Source organism: Kogia breviceps, chromosome 4 (assembly GCF_026419965.1).
Source record: "Kogia breviceps isolate mKogBre1 chromosome 4, mKogBre1 haplotype 1, whole genome shotgun sequence".
Classification (NCBI taxonomy): Eukaryota; Metazoa; Chordata; class Mammalia; order Artiodactyla; family Physeteridae; genus Kogia; species Kogia breviceps.
Window position 1 is genome coordinate 144710944 of NC_081313.1, and position 25357 is coordinate 144736300.

Consider the following 25357-nt stretch of genomic DNA (forward strand, 5'->3'; position numbering starts at 1 on the left):
GAGAAATCATATATTGTTACAAACTGTGATTAATGTGAAGGAGAAAGTCGGAGCCTGTTAGGGACACCTGATTGTTTCTTGAGCTCATCCTTGGAGGAAGGGCCATTTAGCAGAAACCCAGAGGTTGAGTGGCCACCAGCAGAGGGACCAGAAGACCAGGCTTTTGCCCACAGGCCCATCCAGGCTGCCAGGTGCTGTTGGGCAAGTCCTTTCCCCTCTCTGTCTTCTGTCCTCCCACCTCTATAATTACAGAAGCATTTCAAGTCTAAGCTTTTGATTAGGAGTGGCTTGTACCTTAGATATTTGGGGTGTTCATGGGCATGGTTCTCAGTCCAGGAGCCTGGGGTCCAACTCTTGGGTGAAAAGGGACATCTGCATGGTGGCCTCCCATTGAGCAGTGGGCCAGGGACTGAACATCCAAGCTCTACAAGCTCTGGGGAAGCTTTGTTCAGGCATAGGAAGACTGCTGCCTTAAGACCTAGCACAGAGTCTCCCACAGTGGCTCATACTGCCTGCTTCCAATCACCCGAGGAGCTGGCTACTTATACGGATTCTTTTTTTTTTTTTTTTTTTTTTTTGCGGTATACGGGCCTCTCACTGTTGTGGCCTCTCTCGTTGCGGAGCACAGGCTCCGGACACGCAGGCTCAGCGGCCATGGCTCACGGGCCCAGCTGCTCCGTGGCATGTGGGATCTTCCCGGACCGGGACACGAACCCATGTCCCCTGCATGGGCAGACGCACTCTCAACCACTGTGCCACCAGGGAAGCCCCATATACAGATTCTTGGGCCTCACCCCCAGAGATGGTGATAAGGCAGGTGTGGAGGAAGACCCCAGAATCTGCATGTTAAGGAACTCTCCAGGTGATTCTGTCTGGGAATCATTACCCTGGATCCTTCTGTAGAAAGGATTTATGACACTCAGTCTTCCAATTGGCTTTGATTCATGTTCTATTATGTGTATTCCAGAGAAGTTGTGGCTAACTAAACTGAATTTTTGTTGTTCAGATTATATCCTAATTACACATAGGCGTCTCACTTTAAAGAGTCAACCATTTGTGATGTGAATTTTCACTCCAACGGAGTCTTTCATGTGTGTTAATTTCTGTGAAGATCACACCTATTTATGCTTCACAGACTAATTTAAAACACCAGGAATTTAGCTTTGTAGAAGATTTGCAGTCTTAATTTCCAAAAGGTGGGGAGGTGGGGAAGATTTGTAGCAGGAGGCAAAAATAATTAAATTTCAAAGCCTAGAGTTAAGCTCCTCCTATTTATTGTCAAATTTATAATCGCTGCCCACCTGGGACAGGTGGGCCCTGGCCCAGGGTCCTCTGAATACAGCTAAGAACCCGATGCCCTTGAATTTGCTATTGCTGAGGAGGCTACAGTCCCATGGCTCCCGCCTAGAACAACCATCTGTGGGATTAGGGAATGCTCTGATCCTCTCACTCTGGGCTGAACAAGGGCTCATGCAGAGATGTCTTGCATCATGCAAATGTCTTGGCTCTTGATAAGGAATATTTTAATCAGAATCTTTATCTCTTTGACTTGTCGCTTCAGTTCATGGCTTGTCCATCAAATTTTTGGAATTTGTGGGGCTGTTGCAGCAGGTGGCTAGGCTGGCCCTGAGCAGAGTTGAGGGCAGTGGTTAGTGGCTGCCTCATTTGAGAGCTTGTAAGCATAGAGGATTAATAATGGAGATGGTGACCCAGTCAGTTCTGCCTGTCCCACGATGGCCAGAGATCTCTAAGGAAAAGATAGGGAGGGGATGAGGGCCAAGACAATGTAAATGAGCACAAAGGGGGCAGGTCTGTTTAGGCTAGTGGCTACTCTAGGTCACGCTGAATCAGCAGCCCAGGCTGTTGGATCAGAGAAAACAATCAATTGGATTTAGGGCCCAAAGACCTCCTATAATTTGCATTTATGCAGAGGGAGGAGATGGCATCTGGAGGGCCTGGGAAGACGAAATGAAAAACAGTATGAATGGGAGTAGATTAATGGAAGCCAGGACCCATGGAAGGGAAGAAGGGAAAAGAGATTGTTTCAAATGCTAGAGAGAGGCACTGCTTTTAATCGTAATTCTTCACATGGGTCTGTTGACCTCTACACTTCCTGCATACTTCATGTGTACGTGAATATTGGCCACTGTCTCTCCTTGGCTCCCCCACTAGTGCTGTAAGACAGGCTGGTCATTTCCATATTACTAATGAGGACACTGAGGCCTGGAGACAGCTACTTAGTGGCCTGGCCTGAAGAAAGCCTGGGTCTTTGCACTCTTTGACGAATGCCATTCTGTTAGTAGTTTCCCGAGTTTAGCCTTGATCAAATGATACAATGCAGGGAGCAATTTTGTAATAAGGAGGAAGCTGACCCACTCTCTCAGATGCTCTCTCCTTGAGTTCCCACCATGGAACTCTGTTTAGAAGCCACCAGGTTCCCTGGTGCTCAGTGGCATGGGTCACCTAGAGCCACTGGCGCTCCTTGGCGGGGGAGGGGCACTGGCGTCCTGTTACACAATGAAGGCCGCGCACTTTAATGTGGTGATGCTCGAAGGAAGGATCAGAAAGGGAAAGATAGGAAGAGCGATGGCTCAGGAGTAAATTGACAGTCGCAAAAGAGATAAGACACGTGCTGCAGTGTCTTATCGGGAATTCACATTCAGTTGGTCATGGGATGAGCAGCAGAGTCTGTGGAGGGGAGTAGGTGGTCAGCTCAGGGCCTGAAGGAGGAGTGACCATGGTGCCTAGTTCAAGACCCTTGCCACCAGGGAAGAGAGCATAGGCCCTGGAGTCAGACAGACTCAAGTTCAATCCCTGCTCTGCCACTTTCTAGTTGTGTCCTTGGACCACACACATGATCTCCGTGACCCTTAGTTTCTTCATTTGTAAAGTGGGAATAATAATGGATGTGGAGATTAGATGAAATCATGCTTAAGAAGCATTTAACACAATAGTAACCACTAAATGAATGTCAGTTGTGGTCATAATAGTTGTCATGCATAATGTGAAGGGAGTGAATTATGTTGAATAAGGTAGATTATATTGAATAACGTAAACATGCTTCTGTCTCCTCCAGTTGATAGATTCTTCCCTTGATTTCAACCCTTCTGGGCTACCTTCTTAAGTCTCTTCTGCCTTTTTCACCCGAATTATTTTTAACTTTTTTCTTTTCAGATTCCATTCACTGAAGAAACAATTAACCTCATTCTGTGGATGAAGAAACTGAGTCTTGGAGACATAAGGTAACACTGTTAAGGTGACCAAGGTGATACATGTAGCAGTGCGCACTACCAATACCCTCAGCCGTTGCCTCTTAGCAGGGAAGACAGACTTTCCTATGAATGACAGAGAAGCACTAGCCTAATGCAGGGGATCAGGAAGGCTTCCCTGGGAGTTAGCAGTACTGCAAGGGATCAAGGTTTTACACTGGCGGAATGCCGGAGCTGGAGGCCAGCGATTCCCAGAGGTAGTACTGAGGAATGCTTTCAGGGATCTGGAAGGTGAGAATTTAAAAAATTGTAATAATTATGTGTTCACTATAAATTATTGATGCAAGGCTCTGTTTTTACACTTATGAAGTGATAGCGGATTTCCTTTTGAAATATATAAATATGTGTAAAGAACAATACTAGGTAAACATTAGCTGTGGTGCACATATATGGCAAAAATCATGATCCCAATAGTCTAATGTCTGAAGTTTGGGAAACTAATTTTGAATTAAAAAACACATTGTTTTTTTTTAGAAGAGAAAAACTGAGACTCAGAGATACTAAACCACTTGCTTAATGTCACAGAGCGAGTTGGTGACTGAGCTTAGTCATATGAAAATGTGTTTCATTTCCCCCAAATCCTAAAATAATAGGAGAAGTGATAGATCAAGTTTGAGATTCAGGAGACATTTGACAAACGATTCTCAGTTCTCCAGGCAGCCGATACTCTGATTAGAATCTTGCGGGATGCTTTCCCTATTGTTGTTTTTCAAATTAAATTCTTTTTCCAGTCTTTGTCTCCTGGATCCTCCCCAGTGATGAGTGGGCCTTGGCTTTAGAAGGAGGATTTGTGATGGAATAAATTTGCTCTTCTGGCCCCTGAATCATTAGGTTGAGTTCTGAGTCTCAGCTGACCTTACCTGGAGATGGGGAGGGACAGACCCGGGATTTCAAGTCTGGATGGGGCTGCAGCCAAGCTAGACCTCTACCTGGGGGTGTGGCCATGAGTTTAACCTCTTCCTCCCTGGGCTGCCTACCTCATGGGGCTGTTAGGAAGAGAACATGAGACCAAGTATTTGGAGCTGAAATGCCTGCCACTGAAGAGGCTGTTATGACCATTCGTGCCCTCCCTGTCAGCAGAAGCAATGAGGCACGTGAACAGGGACCATCAGCCATCCTGGCCAGCTGATTCCAGAGCACGGGCTGACCGAGGGCTGACCCTGCTCTGACGTGCTTGCATTTACTCAACAGTCAGACTGCCTTCTGAGAGGGAAAACCTGCCGCTCATAAAATAGTGTCACAAACAAGATTTCATGTTGATTTTTACAGTCACCCTCAGAGTAATCATTATCATGACTGTTTTGGTAAGGAGGACACTAAAGCCAGGACCTGTGAAACAGATCTGTCCCAGGATGACCAGGCTGGTGAGTGGTGACCTTGGGACCAGCCCACGGAATTTCTGGCTGCCAGACAGGGGCTCTTTCCTCAGTACCTCCACTGCCACCACCCATTCTGCACTGAGCTGGGAGGGTGGCAAAGGCAGGACCTGACCTTCAGCGGACTTGACCATTTGTTTCTGCAGTTGTCATGAAGTGTCACACGGTCCTCATTTTATGGATGGGAAACAGGCCTAGAGGGAGGAGAGAATGAGAAGAATTACCATTAATCTCTTAACTGTTTTCTAACCAAATTAGGAAAATCAGCTTTTCACATAAGTGGAGATGATTGTGACAGTTGTTGGCTGTATTCTTCAGTAGGAGCTAGATTTCTAGAAGAATTTGGGCAGTTTGAATTCTTTGCCTCTAATATAGACCTTTCCAGCTTTTATCTGCCCATCCAGTTATTGTCATCATTATATATATCTCTAGTAGTCAAGCTTCTCCAGAGAAATAGAAGCAGTAGGATATGTGTGTAATATATATATGATGGGTATATATATGTATAGAGAGAATGTGTATATGTATAGATTGATTGATTGCTTGATTGGTTGATTGATTTTAAGGAATTAGCTCATGTGATTGTGGAGGTTGCCAAGTCCAAAATCTGCAGGACAGTTCAGCAGGATGAAGACCCAGGGAAGAGCTGATGTTGCAGCTTGAATCCCAAGGCTGTCTGGAGGTAGAATTCTCTCTTCCTTGGGGGAGGACAGTCTTTTTCTGTTAAGTTCTTCAGGTAATTAGATGAGGCCCACCACATTATGGGGCATAATTTGCTTTATTCAAAGTCAACTGATTAAAATGTTAATTTAAACTAAAAATTACCTTCACGGCAATATCCAGTTGTGTCTGGCCAAATATCTGGGCACTGTGGCTTAGCCAAGTTGACACATAAAATTAACCATCACAGTATATAAACATATAATATGTGGGATAACATAAGCTAATATTTACTAACCATTTATTATGAGCCAGGCAACATTATCTCATTGAATAATTCCTCCTAATGATTATAGTACAGTACCTTACACATAGATAGAAATAAATGGTGGTTTTAAAAATCAGAAGGCAATTCAGAGTACAGGTTAAGAAGGAGGGTTTTGGCACTGGGCAGACCTGAGTTCAAGTTCTAATTCTGCCAGCATCTAACTTGGGCAAATTACTTAATCTTTCCAAGCCTCTTTTTCCTCATCTGTAAAAGAGAATTAAAAATAGTACTTACTTGGGACCTCCCTGGTGGCGCAGTGGTTAAGAATCTGCCTGCCAATGCAGGCGACATGTTCGAGCCCTGGTACAGGAAGATCCTACATGCCATGGAGCAACTAAGCCCGTGTGCCACAACTACTGAGCCTGTGTGCCACAACTACTGAAGCCCGCGTGCCTAGAGTCCATGCTCCGCAACAAGAGAAGCCACCACAATGAGAAGCCCGCGCACCATCACGAAGAGTAGCCCCCGCTCGCCGCAACTAGAGAAAAGCCTGCCCGCAGCCAAAAATAAATAAATAAATAAATTTATTTTTTAAAAAAATAGTACTTACTTCATCAACATAGCAGGGACTTGATAAACAGTTATCGACAAAATGAAGGTTGAAATAACCTCCAGGGTTATTATGAGAATTAAAGGGTAGAATTTATCTAAAGCTCCTCATGTAGTACCTGGCACATGGTGAGAACACAATGAATTTAGCTTCCTTATACTATGATTATTTTTCCTCTTGACTTCTGCATACACAGAGTCATGGCTGGCAGCTGTTGGGATCCACCTAACAGGACTCGTTAAGTTGTGGGTCCAGGAAGGTCTTGCCGTTAAAGGCCAGGCCAGAACAGAACAGAAATCTCCCTCGCCTGACTCAGAGGCTGGTTTCTCTTACTTGGCATAGTCCTTGGGGCAGTCAGTCTCCGCTGCTCCCAGAACTCCTTTCTCGGAGCTCTGGCTGTGACTGGGTTTGGCAGGGAGTGTTCTCCAGGTGATGTGGTCTGGAGCTGGATGAGCTTCCCACATCTCTGCCAGCACACCCTGCTCCTTGTTTTCAGCCCGGCCATCAGCCCTGTCACACAAAGCTCGATTTACTGCCTCTCAATGGAAAATAGCTGCCTTCTTCTCCTCCTAACGGCTATGACCTCCCAGCAGACACTCACTCTATCGATTAGGCTAATCGTTTTCATTTATTCTAAGGCAAATTGCACTATTTGCACTTGGAGTATAAGGACATCAGGAATACCACAAACCAGCATTGTGTTAACTAATGCATTCATCATTCAATAAAATATTGTAGTGCACTAAAGACTGGAATCCCTGCTCTGATATTTACCAGCTGTGTGATCTTAGTAAAATTTCTTAATCTCTCTTATGTCTCAGTTTCTTCATCTGTAAAATGAGGACAATATGAATGCCTACTCAGAAAGGTTATTAGGACATTTAAATGAGTATGTAAGACATGTAAATACATGCCTGATACATAGTAAGTGCTCAACAAATAGTAGCTATTACTATTATTATTATTACTACTGCTACTTCTAACTCTACTTTGTGCCAACAACTCTACTGGGTGTCGTGGGAACAGCAGTGAACACAACACATTCTGTCCCTACCTTTGTGAAGTTTATATACTTGTGAGTAGGGGAGAAAAAGAATAAACAGGTCAAACAAACAAACAACCCCCCCCAACAGATGTGATTACAAATTGTGATAAGTGTCCTAAAGAAAACCAACAGGATGCTTTGACAGACACAGAGTGGGCTGGGGGAAACAACTAAGAGAGGCAGGTAATGGAAGGTGTCACTGAGCTGCTACTAGTTAGGCTGAACTTGAAGGATGAGAAGGAGAGGGAAGAAAGGAACAGTAGGAAGAGGAAGAGCACGTATGAAAGCCTCGAGGCAGTGTTCATGAGAAAGGGAAAGGTCAGCGTGGCCAGAGTAAAAAGAAGAGAAAAGAGCGTCAGCGAACGCTGACAGAGCACTCGCTCTATGACAGACGCTCTGCGGCACTTCGCGTATGTTTAGCCACCTGAGGTGGAGGAGGTGCTGTCACAGCCCGGATCAGGACCTGCTCATGACAATCCACTCATTCTCTTTGGCTCTTGGTGCCTGCAGCATTAAGCACAAATTCTTAGTTTGGCATTTCAGATTTTTCAAAACATAGCCCCAACATCACTTTCCAGTTTTATTTCCTTTTTTCATTTTGCTGTTCACCTTGCCCTTTCTACTTACATAAGTAAACACACTTTCCTTGCGAAAATTTAAAATGATACAGGTAAATTTCAAGTTCCTTTTACCACTGTTTCCCCTTCCCTATCTTTAGCTCAGGTGGCCTCCCCAGAGGTGATACTGCATGCAGTTTGCTGTGAGACCTTTCAGACATTTCTAAAATCTATAGATTTATGGTTACATCTAGCGAGTATATCAACATGTAGAAAATATATAGAATAGTTTTGTGTTTTTAATAAATAGAACAATTTATTGAATTGGTCTCAATGGATGATTGACTCATGCCTCCACAGTCCATTGGTCAGAACCAACAGGAGGCTCCACCCAGCTCAAGGCAGTGTGCGCAGAGGTGGTGGGACGTGCCAGGATTATTATCTTCCCTTGTGCCTGGAAAGAAGAGGACTGAAAAGGGTGAGTACTAGAGGGTTCTACCACAGACAGTGATGTTTAAAATGTCCTTTGAAAAATAAATTTCCTGAAGGAAAAAGTGAAGTCATTTAAAAAGAAAACAAAACTAAAGAATGGTATAGCAGTCTATAGGCATAGACTTACAACAAAAATAGAGGAGGTGGTATGAGAGTGGACTTTGCAGCCTGGAAGGTGTGTCATCCTGTGCTCCTATGGAACTGTCAGATTTAGTGACAAAGGCTACAGGCATCATCCTGCAGAGCTCTTCAAGCCCACTGCTGCTGCCAGGTGCCCCCACCCAAGCTTTCCAGGATGTCCAGCCTGGAAAGATGCTGACCTCATGTCCCTTTCCCTCTCTGCTCAGAAACTTCAGTAACCCAACCCGCTCCCTGCAGTCCTCCTCCAGTTATCCAGCTTAAGACCCAGAGCCCCTCCCTAAAATGCCTGGAGACCTTGGCCCCAGGTAATGGCCTCTTGTTAGTCACCAGCATCCCCTCAACACGTGCTGACTCCTTCCTACCTAAATCTCCTATGGCTCCTGAAAATACCATATGGGACCATGCTTTGAGGAGGATTGTGTGTTGTTTTGGCAGGGTTCTGTTTCAAGAAGTTTGGGAATGCAGCTAGAATGTGGAACAGCTGCAAGGGGACGGGAGAGAGAGAAAGTGGAGGGTGGGAGGGTAGGGGGTGGGAAAGGTGGGGTCGTGGTGGTGGGAAAATCCCTGCTTCTCACTCTCAATTCTTCATATTTCTTCTCATTTTTCATCTTTTAAAATAAGTGGTCACTTTGGACTGATGTCTGTCAAGCAGCACAAACGAGGCAGCTTTGCAGGGACTAAAGGTGTGAGGACCGAAGCACCGTTTTTAGCGTACAGCACCCAATAAATGTTATCCCTTAGCATGATTTACAATAAAACATCACACTTGATCCTCACAAGACCCTTGTGAGCAGAGCATATCAGATACTCTCACAGCCATTTTATAGACATGGAAACTGAAGCTGAGAGAGTTAAAATGACTAGAGTGAGGTTCTTTAGCAAATCTGTGATGGTAACTAGGGTCAGGAACAAGGTCTATGGACTTCCCGTCCTATGCTCTTTAAGCTGATACCCTACCACTGTGCTTACCTTCTAGTCAATGATCAAAGAAAGATGTTTGTCTGGTTTTTTGTTTGTTTTTTCACGTACATTAGAGGAAAAGACCGTTTAACCTTTTTAGAAAGTCCTGTGGGCCTCACACTCAAAATACTTGGCTGAATTCCTAATGAACATACTCTGAGGTTTTCACCGCTTCTCCCTTGTGTAAACATGCTGTGGCTCACCACTAAGGCAATATTATGCAGTCTGAAAAGCAATAATTAAATTGAAGCTTCTGTCCATCAACCCCAGTGTGTGTGGGTGGAGCCCTCCACTGAATTATACAGTCATAATTCCTCTTGGTGGTATTGTGTCTTTTTGGTGGAGTAACATGCATTTATCTGACCATTTATTTATATTCCACAACAGTTACTGATATTCTTTGAGTGCTGAGAAACTGATACCTCAAGATATTTTGAGCTGTTGGATTGTGAGTGTTGGCGTGTTTTAGAGGGCTTGGAAAATAGCATCCCTTTTCCCTGCCCAAGTTGAGAGCTAACTGAGCATCAGGAAAATGAAGATTAAGATGTCAGCATTATTACTGACTGAATCTGGGTTGGGGGGCTGCTGCCTAGCTGTGGGCGTGCTCATGCTTCTCACCAGTGCCTGGCAGGGCAGGGGCCACCAAAGGCTTCCCAGCAGGTACAGAACTGGCCCCCAGCTTCCTGCATGACCTTGAGCACAGGTCTACAGTGGTCTCCTTTCTGCTGGAGCCCGTCCCAGGAGAAGTGAGGGTGCACCCAGAACCTCGAATCTCTTCTACACTGACCAGTCCGAGAAATCCCCTCTTCCTCCTATGAGGAGCACTGTGGGAAGAAAGACGGCAGGAGTGTTTTCAGGATGAAGTTCTTTTACATGGAAATATGGGTGGTGAGGAAGATTTTCCTCTTAACAGTGAGAAAGGAGTGGAGGAATTTATTAGTTCCAGCCAGTTCTCTGGGAATTCTTCACAAGTCATAGACTAGGTAGCCTATATACATTGAAGAATGTTAGAATCTGGGTAAACTTGCATCTGGATTGTCTGTATTTCAAAGGAAAAATGATTGAAGTCTGATGGTGATGGAACAGAGTCCAGTCTCTAGTTTGGCATCCCAGGCCAGAGCAGGCTGTGTTCACTGGAAGCAGACACAGGGATGGACTCTGGGGTGTTAGATGTTGATATAGGATCAACACCTGTGAAAAGAAAGGGGCGGACACAGGAGTGGGCAGAGGAAGAAGTCAAAGCAGGCCCAACAAAGCCTCAAGTAACCCGGTGGGGAGCTTGGGAGTAAATGTTCCCCTTCAGCATCACCCGACAGTGAGCCAAAATGCCCCGCCTCCCTCTGTTGCTGGCGGGGACTCAGGCCCGATGGCTCTCTGTAGCTGAGGCAGACCCTGTGGAGCTGACGGCTAGGCAGCAGGATCTGGGCAGCTTGTGTGCATGTCTGCCACGAAGGCCTTTCATTTCCAGGTCCCTGACTGTGCCTGCTGTCTCATTCTTTGCTACTGCCTACTTTTTTCTTGACCCTTAAATGAAGCCCAATTGCTTTACTTCCCACAAGCCCTCATGCCTCTGGTTGTCCTCTAAATAGATCATCCTTTCTGCTCTCTCATTCTCGTGTCTGTGACTCCACCTGGGTATCATTTCCTCTAGGAAGATTTCCCCGACCCCCAGGCTGGGCTGAGTACCACTCCACCGGTACTCATAGCATTCTCCTAGCACTTACCAAATGATATTACATTTTCTGTGGACAGACTTATCTCTGCCAGGTCTACGTTTGTCTACAGATTGTCTCCTGTTCACCTTTGGACCTGTAGCTCCCAATAAGGTCCTGTTACACGGTAGGTGTTCAACAGGCATCTGTCCTCTTATTCCACCCCCTGCCCCTTATGAGAGCCACATCCTTGTCCAATGAACATTTGTTGAGCACTTTCGTGCAGCTATGACAGGGCGTCACAGAGCAGTGGGCCACCTTCGTTACTGTAGCCATGACAGTGCCCAGAGTAGAATCTTTTATGTTATCGTTTTTTGGGAAATACTGCTTTTTTTAATCGGGCCCTATCTTCTCTTGCCAAAATTGCTTCAACGCAGCATCTGGAAGCTGTGAAGGACTTGAGCAAATATTGCCAGGCACAGGGACAAGCAAGGCATTGGAGAATCTTTGAAATAATTTCTTAGGGGAGGAAACCGCTAAGGTAGATTGCCCTTCTTGATTTGCTTTTATCTATGCCAAAGAGGAATTACTCAGAGCTCTATGGAGATAAATGAATCCTAGATGATTAGATCTGTAAAGAGTTTCAGGGTGATGAGGTGGAGATGTGCATGGAGTTTGCGCAGAGTGCACGCAATCACACATTCCCCAAGAAAGAGGAAGAATAAGGAAGCTGGAGAAAGTTTGTCATTGTCTCTCCCCTCAAGTCCAGTTCTGTGGGGATGGAAACTAGTCTCACGAAATGCTCAAGAAGAGCCGGAGAGGCCACAAGACGCAAACCCGCTCACCCCAGATTGGCATGGAAATCTGAAAACAAATGCTTTTTGGTCTGCTGGCTGAGCCACAAATCCTGCGCCGAGGCAAGATCTGACGGGCAGAAGCGTATCAGGGGCTTCAAACCAGCCAAACGGGAAAAGGAAAGGCCCCCTTGAATTGTTTGAGGGAGAAGAGGAAGACCAAAGGCAATATTATCTTTCATCAGCCGCTCCCTGTGGGGCAATGAGCTTTCCAAAGAGTACAGCCTCCTCTTAGCAGGGCAGGGAAGAGCCACCTCTTTCTTCACTAAAAAAGCCTGATTCTGACCAGATATCAAATCTGTGAGAACTGGAACTACTCGGCGTCCAATCAAAGCCAGTCACTGGGTTGGCATTGATTATCTCTCTGCATTGTGTGTGTGTGTGTGTGTGTGTGTGTGTGTGTGTGTGTGTGTGTGTGGAGGGGTTGGTGGGGAGGACTGTGAGATTTATGCTGCAGAGGTTAGCTAGGTTTGTAAGGAGTCCTGGCTTCTGACCTGTGCACTGGGGACACAGATAGGATTATGAGCCAGTTCCTGCCCCCAAGGGACCAGAGGCCAGTAGGAGAGACAGACATGCGACATTAATGACAGCAGCAGTAACCGCTACATTATTGAGGGCTTTCTGTGGACTGTTGTGCTCTCATTTATTCCTCATAACAGCACCAAGAGACGTTATTACTCACAGCAACTTTCCATAACACCCACGAGGAAACAGGCTCAAAGAGCTTAGTTACCCATTCAGTCACCTCGGCAAATAGATGGTAGAAGAAAGACTCAAACCCAAGTCTTTGTGACTCATACTCTAAGCCACAGTTTCTCAACGGGGAGTGATTTTGGTCCCTCCCCGCCACTCCCCAGGGGACATTGGCAATGTCTTGGAGGCATTTTTGGTTGTCACAATGTGGGAGATGGCCATTAGCATCTAGTGGGTAGAGACCACCAGAGCTGTCAGACATCCTGTGGTGCTGAGGTCAGCCTCACCCCACCCAAACAGGACATATTGTCAATGGGCCCAAAATGCCGTGCTGCTCTAGGCCATCTCTGCCCACTTCATTAAAACAGGTCTCCACCAGCCCCCCATTATGTTTAGCTTAGTTCCTCAATGTTTCATTTATGGTGCTTATCACAGTGTATTATTTTTGTTTGTGGTTTCATTTGTTATCTGTCTCCCTCACTCTAAGCTGCCTGAAGGCAAAGACTGCCTTCCTCCTTCAGTCCTGTATCTCCAACACCTGGCATACTTCCTGGTACATAGTCAGTGCTCTGTAACTATTTGTTGAATGAGTAAATGAGCAAATAAACAGAAATTAAACACTCTGTACAAAGTCACAAGGACAAACTGGCAAACATAGTGTTGAATCCTAGGTCTGTCTGATTCCAATTGTGCTCCTGACCCACATGCACAGGACTAAGACAATTTAGTGTCATGGGACAGGGGATTGTTGTCCTCTAGGAGCTCCGAGTCCCGCAGAGGAGAGAGAAGAAGTCGGTGTGTGTCAGGGTCTGATGCCAAATTCAAACTGGGAGAGAAATGGGGGAAGGAAGGAGATGGGAAGAGGCTCAGGGCTCACAAGGGCCCTGGCACTTATAAGTGGAGAGAGGACTTAGTGGAGAGTTTCCCAGGTATTAAAAGAACAGCTTAGAATGACCAGAATCAATCTTTCTCCTCTTTTAGCAAAGATGGGCAATACATCTATCTTCTCCCAGTCCTCAGGGACTCTGGACCTCTTTTAATTCCCCCAGAATAATGGCTGGTGGCACCACAGAGGCATGTTCAAGTCCTAGAAGCGCCCTAAAGTCAAGTTCCAGGCCAGTTCCATCAGGCGAATGAGGCCCTGGCAGCAGTTGTCTCCTGTCCCGGGCTTGTGTCTCCTCTGCAGCCCGCCAGCCTGCCAGCGACAGCCTTTCAGGAGCCAGTGGGAGAGCGAACTCCCATGACTCATGGCTGGGGAAGCTGTCAGGGTGAGGGGAGGCAAGGGCACACGAGGGCAAGGGCAGCGAGAGAGGGGAAGGCAAAAGGAAGGGGAGTGGAGTGGAAGGCGGGAGCCAGGTTAGTGACGGAACAGGGAAGAAGCAAAAGCAAGAGAGGGAGAGAAGGGGGGAAGGAGAGCAATACTATGAGTAATAGTAATGATAGCGAATACTTGGCGTATTGACAATGGCCTCAAATTGTGTGAGTCCTTACAATGCATAATCACCTTTAATCCTGAAAAGAATTCTATGGTGTAGATTCTTTTTATTGTGTCCTTTTTATGGATAAAAACCTAAAAAACCCCACAAGTCACAGAGACTTTAACCAATCTAAGGACACATGGGTTGTTGGTGGTGGATTCAGATGGGAAAGAGGGAAGGAAGGAGCTGGTATGGTAGATGAGTGGAGAATAAACTCAAAGTTCCATAGTGTGTCGGGAGCAGACAGCAGAGTCCTGGAAACTGAACTCTGGCTCAGAGTCTTAATGAATGTCTGTCTTTAACTGTCCTACTCATCTAGTATCTTAGGATCAGCCCGAGAAGGTTCTTTGCTTGAATGGGCTTCAATGACAGATTATATTGGAGAGTCCTTGGTGACATGTGAGCCCAAGACAATTGCAACGCCATCGTTAGATATTGATTCTTCCTTCGTAACACAAACATGAGTCACAAAAATAATCCAATCTTATTATGCCTGGGGCCAAGGAAAACAAAGAAAGGAAGTTATATTAAAGTAAATACAAATAGCTTCTATATGCTTTGACATCTGTGGTCATTTTCACATCTGTTATCTCGTGTGATATTTTCGTTTTGTACTAAGTGTCAGGCTCCACATTGCACCAAAGAGGAAACAGGTTCAGAGAGAGGAACTTCAATTAGTAAGAATCTAGGATCCAAATTTGGGTCTTCTCCAAATCTTTAGCTTCTTCCTAAATACAAATCTTGGGCACCATATTGAAAGTCATGCTCAGTGTGTCTTAAATGCAATTATTATTATTATTATTTTTCAAACTAACTTCCCAGAATGAAAAGTTCTGTTGAAACAAGACCCTGGCCAATTTTTCATGAAGAGAAGATTAATGCTAGGATCTGTTTAAAATCATATTGCTTATGTCAAATGTCCTTTTAATTAATTAATTAATTAATATTTTTCGTTGTGTTGGGTCTTCATTGCTGCGCGGGCTTTCTCTAGTTGCTGCGAGCGGGAGCTACTCTTTGTTGCGGTGCGCGGGTTTCTCATCGCGGTGGCTTCTCGTATCGGAGCACGGGCTCTAGGTGCGCAGGCTTCAGTGGTTGTGGTGCACCAGATTAGTTGCTCCATGGCATGTGGGATCTTCCCAGACCAAGGCTTGAACCCGCGTACCATGCGTTGGCAGGAGGATTCTTAACCACTGTACCACCAGGGAAGTCCTGTCAAATGTCCTTTTGATAATTATTTATAAAAGGGCTTATTTAAAATACAAAAAGTTGGTTCCCCCAAAAGTAATATGTGTCCTCCTAGGGACAAATTAATAGAAGCAAACAGTAGTGTTCTTGGAAATCCCTTGGATAAATAATTTTGTACACGCTGTTCTCTTTAGCCCCACCTTGCCTGGGGCTACACCTTGTTCCTCTCTAGAATCAACTCTGCTGAAGTTCTCTTATTCTCTGAGCTCTGGTTGCCTTTCTTTCCCTCCACTCCACCTCCCACACCCTCAGCTCCTATGGATCTTTCTTTCCATGTAATTTCTTAGCCCTTCCTATCCATACCTCTTAGAAAGCAAACCCCCTGGGTTTGCTAACCCTGGGGTTAGGGCCTGGTTTTTCTTCACTGTCACTGTGACCTCAGCATGCTGCCTGGCTCATAGTAGTTGAACAATAAATATTTGTTGGATGAATGAATGCGTGGGTCACCCACTACTAAACACAGCCTGGCTGTCATTGTTAATTTGAGTTCTCTCCTTCTTTATTTGTCTCTTTTATTTATACTCCTAACAACAACCCTGGCACACAGAATGGGAGCTCTGTTTGACAAGTGAATCAAGGAAGGAAAGAAATATTGAAATATTGTTTTACAAAACATGCTTTCAATAGAAACAGAATTTATCCATCTTGTGAAATAACATCATATCTCTCCTGTGTCCTGAAGAGAGTGGAGATGAGATGTTGGGTTGTGGAGGTAACTTACAGTCTCTATAAGTGGGTGCATTTTTATGGTGCATTTGCATGATCACAGATTCCTAATGCTTCTGGTTGACAGAGACCTTAGCAATCAAGTGGCAGTGGTGATAATAGGAATGTTTAACAGTTATCAAGTACTTTAGTCCAGGCTCTGTGCCAAGGGTTTTGTTTGTATTAACTCATTAAATTCTTACAACCAACCTGTGAGGTAGGACTGTTTATTATTCCCACTCAATAGCTGAGGAAACTGAGGCACAAAGAGGTACATAAACAGGACTCTCTGAAGACTTATGGGTGTGTGGGGGAGCTTCTAGGCTGCTCTGGGGATGAGGGGAAAGTGCAAGACCATGTGAAGGCAAGGAAGGCTATCAGGCAAGAGCCCTCCCTCCTCTCCTATATCCAGAGCTGCTATTCTGTTAAATGTTTTACGTATCAGGCTCCTGCAAAAATATTTCTTAGGGGAACAGGGTTTTATCTAGCTAGAAAAAAAAGACAGATATTTTAGTTTTACAGATAAGATAGAAAGATTTCAGGATGTTAAAGCCCTTGGCGATTGTCATCAGTGGCTAAGCCAGGTCTAAAAATCTCGACTCCAAATAATCCAGGAATCTATTTCCTATGCCATGTTACTCGGGTGCCCAGGTATCTCCATAATGGCACTTAAATTTGGTATAACTCATTGACCATGACTTCTTTGTCCAAACTTTTGTTTGCAGATGTTATGTTCTGAGCAATACTGAGTAAAATAAGGTTAATTACAAGGTAAATTTAGAAGTATTCGTCTTGCAGAATTGTTAGAGGAAAACAGAAAGGATAAGGCAAAGCTCGACACGGCAGGAAGTAGAAAGAGTACTCAAGGCATTTGGAGAAGACCAGGGTGTGTGCGTGGAGGTGGGGTACTGTGTATGACAAAATAGGCAGTCTTCTGACCCTGGAATAAAAACGACAACAGCAATAACAGTAACAATAACATTTTTTTTTGAATGCCTAACATGTGACATGTTCACAAAGCTCAATGCTTTACATGCGCCATCACTTTTAATATTGAGGCCAACCAGCTCTCCTTGTTTCCTTGAAGAAGAAATGGACGCTTATAGAGCTGGTAAGTAGCAGAGAGATAACCAATGTCTGTCTGGCATCAAAGTACATGCTCTGAATCCCTCAGCTACACTGTGACTTCAAAGCCCCCAGAATCACTGGGACTTAGGCATTTTTGTACCCAGAGGCAGTTCTTGGGACTAGGTCTACCTCAGAGCTAAGGCCCCTGACCCCGATTCAGGGACCCTATGAGAAGCTTGAATTAGATCTACCTTTACAGCAAGCTGAGCCAGTCTAGGTTGATTCAACCACCTGCTACTTGGACGCCTGAGATTCTTTGACCTGGGGACCAAGGCTTCCATTCCCCAGTTAGAGATAAAATACTGAGATTCTTGGTGGCTGCATTTTAGTCAATGAACAAGTTGGAAATGATGGACAAAAGTAATCCCTGCACTTTTATAGCCTTTTAAGATTTTCAAAGTATTTTCCCTCTGTGTTTTTTCAAGGTCATTAGGACAGATGTTACAACTCCTACTTGACAGATCAGATCAGAATGAAGGAAAAATTTATGGAGAGTTACACACATCTCAGAAGTGGTTGACCAAGAACTCAATCCCTCGTCTTTTCAGGTCATTTCCTCTTTGCCAGGCACTAGAACGGTGAAGGTGCTAGAAGGGATTAGAAGTCTTAAGGGCAGGAGAGAAGCTCTGCTGAGGGGCCCAGTGTGGAAAAAAACCTGGTAAGTGACTCTTCAGAGGGTACAGCATTGGCTGGCCCTGCTTCTCTTCAGCTGGGTGGGGGCCCAGAGGAACTGTGCCTGGAGGTATTTTTGTCTTGTTTCAGCTCAGAGGGCTCCACTTGGAATGATTTATGATGATTTCTTGGGTTTGTTTTATAAACACAGTCCATACCACATACCAGATACATTCTCAGAGTCTTCCTTCACCAGCGGTATTGCTCTAAAATTATTTTGCTTTGGGCTGATACTATACTGTTAAGTGTTCTCAAGTTGTTGAACCTAGAAATTTTTTTTTTTTTTTTTTTTTTTGCTGTACGCGGACCCCTCACTGTTGTGGCCTCTCCCATTGCGGAGCATAGGCTCCGGATGCGCAGGCTCAGCGGCCATGGCTCACGGGCCCAGCCGCTCCACGGCATGTGGGATCTTCCTGGACCTGGGCACAAACCCGTGTCCCCTGCATCAGCAGGCGGACTCTCAACCACTGCACCACCAAGGAAGCCTCGAACCTAGAACTTTAAGATGGTGAAAGGCCTCAGAGGTTACCCAGCCCATCTGTCTCATTTTGTAGTTGGTGAAACTGAGGCCTAGAGATGGGGAAGGAGTTGCCTGAAGCATACAGCCAGCTACAGCCAACGGCTGGGCTAGAACATCTATATACCCTCAAATGTTTCTTCCATGATTACTATATCTCTGGGAGGAGAAAAGCGAGCCCAGCAGATACAGTCTACTGCTTCATGGAGCTCAGACTTTATTAGGGGGGATAGACCTAACAGGTATTTAAAAACCACTTTGAAATATCACTTCACACCTGTCAGAATGGCTATTATCAAAAACACAAGAAATAAATGTTGGAGCGGGTGTGGAGAAAAGGGAACCCTTGTGCACTGTTAGTGGGAATGTAAATTGGTGCAACCACTATGGAAAACAATATTGAGGTTCCCCAAAAATTAAAAACAGAAGTACCATATGACCTAGAAATTTTATTTCTGGGTATTATCTTAGGAAAACAAAACAATAACTCGAAAAGATATATGCACTCAGTGTTCTTTGCAGCAATCCATCAATAGATGACTGGATAAAGAAGATGTGGTACATATGTACAATGGAATATTACTCAGCCATAAAGAAGAATGAAATCCTGCCATTTGTAACAGCATGGAAGGACCTAGAGAGTATTATGCTAAGTGAAATAAGTCACAGAAAGACAAATACCATATGATTTTCCTTATATGTGGAGTTTTAAAAACAAAAATAAATGAACAAACATAAAAAAACAGAAACAGACTTCCAGATACAGAGAACAAACTGGTGGTTGCCAGATGGGAGGAAGGTAGGGGGATGGGTGAAATAGGTGGTGAAGGGAGTTAAGAGGTACAAACTTCTTGTTATAAAATAAAGTCACAGGGATGTAATATAGGGAATATAGTCAATAATATTGTAATAACTTTGTATGGTGACAGATGGTAACTAGACTTACTGTGGTGATCATTTCATAATGTATAAAGATATTGAATCTCTATATTGTACACTTGGAACTGATATAATATTTTAAGTCAATTATACTACAATTTAAAAAATCAAGATAGGGCTTCCCTGGTGGCACAGTGGTTGAGAGTCCGCCTGCCGATGCAGGGGATACGGGTTCGTGCCCTGGTCTGGGAAGATCCCACATGCCGTGGAGCGGCTGGGCCTGTGAGCCATGGCTGCTGAGCCTGCGCGTCCGGAGCCTGTGCTCCGCAATGGGTGAGGCCACAGCAGTGAGAGGCCCGCATACTGCAAACAAACAAACAAACAAAAAAAACAAGATAATTAAAAGTGTTGCCAGGAAGGAGTAGAGGTGCTTTGAGGGCTTATAACAAGGGGGCATAGCCTGGCCTAGGGTTGAGTGATGGCTGCCTTGAGGGCATGAGTTTCAGAAGGAGGAGGAAGAGCTGGTCCACAGAGCAGTAGGAGCGACCTCGTTCTGGGAAGAGGGGCCAGCACGTCCCCAAGGCAGGTGGAAGCATGAGTCTGAGGCTCTGAAAGTTGGCCGGGGCAGGAGCCCGGCGCCACAAGGCAAGGTTAGGGACAGGGGCAGGGAATCTGGCGGGACTCATGGGAATGTAGTCTGTACTTTAAACAGAGTGGAGAGCCATGAGAGTTTCAAGCAGAAGAACAGAAAAGTGATGAGGTTTGGTTTGATTTTTAAGTCACACCCCCTCCACCTGCTCTGAAAGAAATGGGCTGGGGAACATTGATACAGAGACTGGCTCCTTTCCCTCTGCAAAGTGGCCTTCATGCCTGAGAGTCCCCCATTAGCCTATGCACCACTAGGATCGTGGATTCCAGTTGTGGTGTCTTTTAGGGCAGGTGTCAAGCACAAAAGTGGGCACAGGACACATGCTCTGTAAAACCCTCGTGGCCCTAATTGGGGCAAAAGCCAGACAATGGTGTCTTTGCTGGTGTTCGAGGGACACGGTGGAAGTTTGTAGGGCCTGAAGGAAATGCCTGGGGTGGAGGATGTGATGACAAGGGGTAGGGTGCAATCTGGTGGACTTTGTTGGCTGGCCTGGTCTAGGTCTCTTGACTTGGATGGGAACAAAGCTGTGCTTGCCAACCTGCAGTTAGAGAAAGCAATGCATGTCTTCAAGTGCCTGTGAATGCAGGGAGCTCCTGGGCTCTGACAACCCAGCCCCACAGCAGTCTCTGCACACCAAGCAGGGACATCAGAATCTGGAATTTTCTACCTCTGATTTCCGGTTTAGAAAACCTGTTATATGACTGATCTAGAGAGGGCCCCTGTCTCATACAGGTCTCAATGCTTCCTTTTACAGAGTTTTACAGTTCAAAAAGCTATTTTAAATGCTCTTTCCTTTTCCTGTCTCTCTGTTGTTCTATATGCTTCCCCATCTCTCTTTCATTTTTCCCCTTAGGAGGCAGTATGATGCAGTTAAAAGCGATTGGCTTTAGAGATAGGCAAGTCTGGGTTTGACTTGTGGCTTTTCCACTTGCTAGGTGAGTTGCTTTGGGCACATTTCCTAACCTCTTGGATTCTCAGTTTCCTCATCAGTAAAATGGGTATGTTAATATTTTAATCATGGAGTTGCAAGGTTTGAATCAGGTAATATGCATAATATACATAAGAAAGTGGCACATAGTAGGTGCATAATAAGCTACTATTGCTGATCATTTGTTCAGTGTTTATCTGGTAGCTACTGTGAGCCAGGCCCTGGGCTAGGTACTGGAGTCATAATGTTGATCCCCAAAATACCTCTTTCAAGTCTTGGGCAGGGATCAGTGTTTCCGAAGCCCAATTGTAGCATGTGAAGAAAATGGCTGCCCCCCATCCCCCAGCCAAGGGAGGATCTGGAAAATGGCCCCAGATCTAGAAATGGATGTAGGTGCTATTTAAATGATGCTGTCAAGGACCTAGGCTCTCACTTTTCACCATATTTTCCCCTTGCAGTTTCCTTGTTCAGTTTTGTTCAAATTAAAAAATCACATCATGCTTATTACCATGTAGCAGGCCCTGGGCTAGGTCCTACAAAGGACTCGAAGGTGAGTAAGTTGTGGGCCTTTGTCAGTATGATAGCGACCATAGGATGGCAACTAAGATGGTCATGGGACAAGACCTGCTCCATGAGCATGTCTGCAGGGGCCAGTCTCTTTAGCTTGATGGTGAAAGACTCAGTGAACCTTCTAATTTCTGAAGCCTATCATAGGAAAAGGGGTCACATATTATTTTGGGGTCCCCCGGAGGCAGAACCAGGGCCCATGGCAGAAATCACCATAAGGCATATTTTGTCTCATTAAAAGGAATGGAGCTTTCTAATATCTTCAGGTGTCTAGCAATTAGGAAAGTCTCTCTGGTAAGCAAAGCAAGCTCCATCTCTGGGAATACTCAGGCAGGGCTGGATAAATCCCCATCAGGGTGTTGTAAAGAGAATGCCTGATTTCGGTGGGGGCTTTGATGGGATGACCTCTAGGCTTCCTAGTAGCTCTTCGATGCAGGGATTCTAAGTTTCCATTGTCTGCCTGCCAGCTTCCTCCCTCTGGGGCTCACCCTGCAGCTTACCTCACTCCTTCCTGAACCTGGCTCCAGAAGCTTGCCATGGCAACTTACCAACCCCGGTCCAACATGTCAGGCCACCGGGGCATGTGTGAAATAGATTTCACTCTGTGTTCTGGCTGAAAAATTTAGTTTTGTTATCACATCAGCCCCTTTTAGAAATCTTCCCCCTTTAGGTATGTGGGTTTTCTTTCCCAGATTTATATTTCATACACATTTCATATAGAAAGATATACCAGCATCTGTTACTATACTTTTAAGTTTGATATTTTGGAAAATCAACATCATAGTAGTTTTAAAGTTGCTGAATTCAAGTCCTAGCTCCACTACTTACTATCGGTGTTGTCCTGGCCAAGTCTTTTAATCTCTGTAAGACATTAATATCTTAATACCTGTAAGACAAGGTAATAATGACATCTAGGTCATAGAGATGCTGTAAAACTAAATAGATAATAACATGCAAAGAACTTAGAACAATGCTGGCACATTGTTCTCAGTAAATGCTAATGGTAAATAAATAATCATTCAATAATAATGTCATTCACTACACTTCATCTACTATTTACATATTAATTTTAGAACTATTTCTTGCACATTTTAGAAGTCAGAATATATCAGCTTTGAAAGGGTTCCAGAAGTTACCAAATTCAACCCATCTTTTTACTGCTAAGGAAATTGAGCCTCAGAGGAGTGAAGCTACTTGCTCATCTAGAGGCAGAGGCAGGAGGAGGGTGCAGGGGTCTTTGTTCTTGTCTGACACCTTTTCACACATCACGATTCCCTAATGAGAATTAATTAAGGGTTACCGAATTTTTCTGGTAGGTTGCTTTAAGAAAATAGCAAATCACAAGCATGTAAATAACTAAATAAATACTGAAACCCTTCCAAGAAAATTTATTGTTTAAAGAATTGGAAACAGGAAAATGGGATTTGTATACTACTTTCTATCTGTATTTGGGAGGACTTTGGACATTGGCTCCTAGGGATCCAGCAGCCCTGCATCCCTACCCCACCCAGACTTCCATGCCTTTTAAGGAGCAAGGGTTATCCCTGAGATAACCTCGCATGAATGCCTCTTCTCAACAGCCCTCCTGGTCTACTTCTTGGAATACCAGTTCCAGGGCCAGTGCTCTCAGCCTGTGTGGTTTAAATCATTTACAGAAGTGCTGCCAAACTTTCTTCAATGTGTGTAAACTTTATTTTTGCTTCAGCTGCGCATTGCACTGTTGCAAGGATGCCTGCTGAGGAGAACCCTGAGCTAAGTGGATGCTGTGATGTCCTGCAGAGCTGGGTCAACTGGCTATAAAGAGGCGTGGTGTGGGGCTTCCCTGGTGGCGCAGTGGTTGAGAGTCCGTCTGCCGATGCAGGGGACGCGGGTTCGTGCCCCGGTCCGGGAAGATCCCACATGCCGCGGAGCGGCTGGGCCCGTGAGCCAGGGCCGCTGAGCCTGCGCGTCCGGAGCCTGTGCTCCGAAACGGGAGTAGGCCACAAAAAAGTGAGAGGCCCGCGTACCGCAAATAAATAAATTAATTAATTTAAAAAAAAATGAGGCGTGGTGTGAAGCTGAGGCATTCCAAGGAAGACTTTACTGGAATAGGTGGCAACTTGGATTTGGGAGTTTCTAAGAAAGTTTATGATCAGGGCAGAGCCAAATTCAAGTCAACCTTCAACTCAGCACTGAGTGAATCACGCAGTTCTGGCTGTCCCATGGAGAGACCTTGTTAAACACGAGACCCGCCTGTTCCCCTTGCCTGTATTCCTGATTTCGAGTGTGCTGCCCCAATTCCAGAATTTGAAAATGTACTATGAACAAAAATTCTGAGAGCCATTGTCCTAAGGGTGATATGGAACAAAGTGTCCCCTGGTGACATAATTTTGTGCAATACTGATTTGAACAAAATTCAACCTGATTCCTCACTGCAGGATTTCTCAGTGCCTTTAATGTGCTAATGTTCGTGGTGACTCCCCCAGAGCAGGTGTAGAATGCAGCATTTATGCATCTTTTCTGGTCATAGAGTCATGTTTTTCTCTCCAAAAACATATGTGGGGACTAGTAACCTGAGGAAACACTTTGGCAGATACTGTTTCAGAAGGATTTCACCTTCTTTCTTTTTGTCTGAGTGAAGTCTGAAGGCTGTTATAGGAGGGGTTAATTCAAAGATTGACCCTTGGTAGTCTCCGACACACAACTCAGCCACTCACCTGGACACCTAACTCTATTTAAGGTACTTTTGGAACACATCTCAGGAGGTTTGAAGAGCTACTCACTCTTCTTGGGGGGAGATGGGACCAGTTCTTACTGCAAAAAGGGAAGATGGTAACTCATACACTCTACCTTAGGGTTAGAAAATCTTTGGGGGCTCTGACCTCCTTAGCCAGATATTCTTGTAAATCCCTTTTGCTTACAAGGCTACTGCCAAGATGTAGCTGCCAGGCTGCCCCTGCACAGGACACACTGTGTGTTGGAACTGATTTCTCTCCATTTTGCTGTACACTGTGGAAAGCCTTCATGTTTTGGCCTGAATGTTACAGACTGGAGCTGATCCTTTGGCCAGCATGTCATTAGCCTGATTAAGTTAATAGCTTGGAATGTCTTTCAGTTTTTTTGGACTAACTTTTTTCTCATCAATAAATGCAACAAGCACTCACAAACATTTGCTGAATCTACCTCAAGCTAGATGCCATGCTTTGGCAATGCACAGTGAATACAATAGGGTTTTTTGGATAGATGCATGACAATAAATTAAAATACAGCATGCTGTCTGCAAAAAGTGCTGTAGAGACAGAGGAAGACACAGGAAGAAGTGATCACTTCTGTCTGGATGATCTTTAAGGTTCCTTCCAGCTCTTATGGTATTCTTAGATACCATACCTCCAGGAGGTTTTCTTCTTGTTGCAGTTGGCCCAGAGCCTTCTGATCCTCAACACAGCAGAGAAGGTTGAGCATCTCTGTCTTTGGGTGCTAGATGACTGTCAGCTGATCTCCTCTTGACTAAATTTCACCTGGCATAGACCTTGACTCGGCCCAGGCCAGCAGGGCCATCCTGCCCCACTCCCCCAAGTAGGGGTGCATGCTGCTCCTGAACACACTCTACCTTAGACATTTGGGCTGGAGTGGAGCAGGAGCTGTGTGCTGTCTTATTCATCCCCTGGACCAGCCTCCTAGTTTGAGAGGGAGAGGATGGGTTTCCACGTGGAAACCTCAGGTTCTAAGCATTTCTCATGGCCTAAAGAAAACAAATAAAATTCTTCACCCAGGACCACAAACCCTCTCAGTTCGGCTGCAGGGTACCCATTTCTCATCTAACCCTCTTTACATCCTTCTGAGACCTGGAGACTCACCTTCCCTGTTCTCATTTCTTTCGTCCTCCTATTTTTCTTCCATCTTCTCTCCTTCCACATTTCCAAATACCATTTTCCGAGGGCGATTTCAGCAATAATGAAATCATCAATGCTAATAAGATGCTGGTTATAGTTTCAAATAGAAAAATCAGGACACATGGTCTGATAATCCCCAG

General features: G+C 45.0%; 2 protein-coding genes across 5 annotated transcripts in view; one reads left to right on the forward strand and one right to left on the reverse strand.

The window, feature by feature from the left end:
- SH3TC2 (SH3 domain and tetratricopeptide repeats 2) overlaps positions 1-6124 on the forward strand; it is a 121916-nt gene extending 115792 nt beyond the window's left edge. For 2 of the 4 annotated variants that reach the window (XR_010840314.1, XR_010840316.1), the window contains 4 exons: positions 3175-3242; positions 4539-4633; positions 5212-5327; positions 5918-6124. The gene's annotated coding sequence lies outside the window, so the exon portion shown is untranslated. Of the gene's footprint in view, positions 1-3174; positions 3251-4538; positions 4634-5211; positions 5328-5917 lie in introns of those variants that run through there. The other 2 variants (XR_010840315.1, XM_067032105.1) reach the window with 2 other exon arrangements.
- Positions 1511-25357, reverse strand: part of ADRB2 (adrenoceptor beta 2) — a 98867-nt gene continuing 75020 nt past the window's right edge. The window contains exon 2 of the mRNA XM_067032110.1: positions 1511-4839. Coding sequence (XP_066888211.1) covers positions 4805-4839 — 35 coding nt within the window. The 3' untranslated portion in view covers positions 1511-4804. The remainder of the gene's footprint in view (positions 4840-25357) is intronic.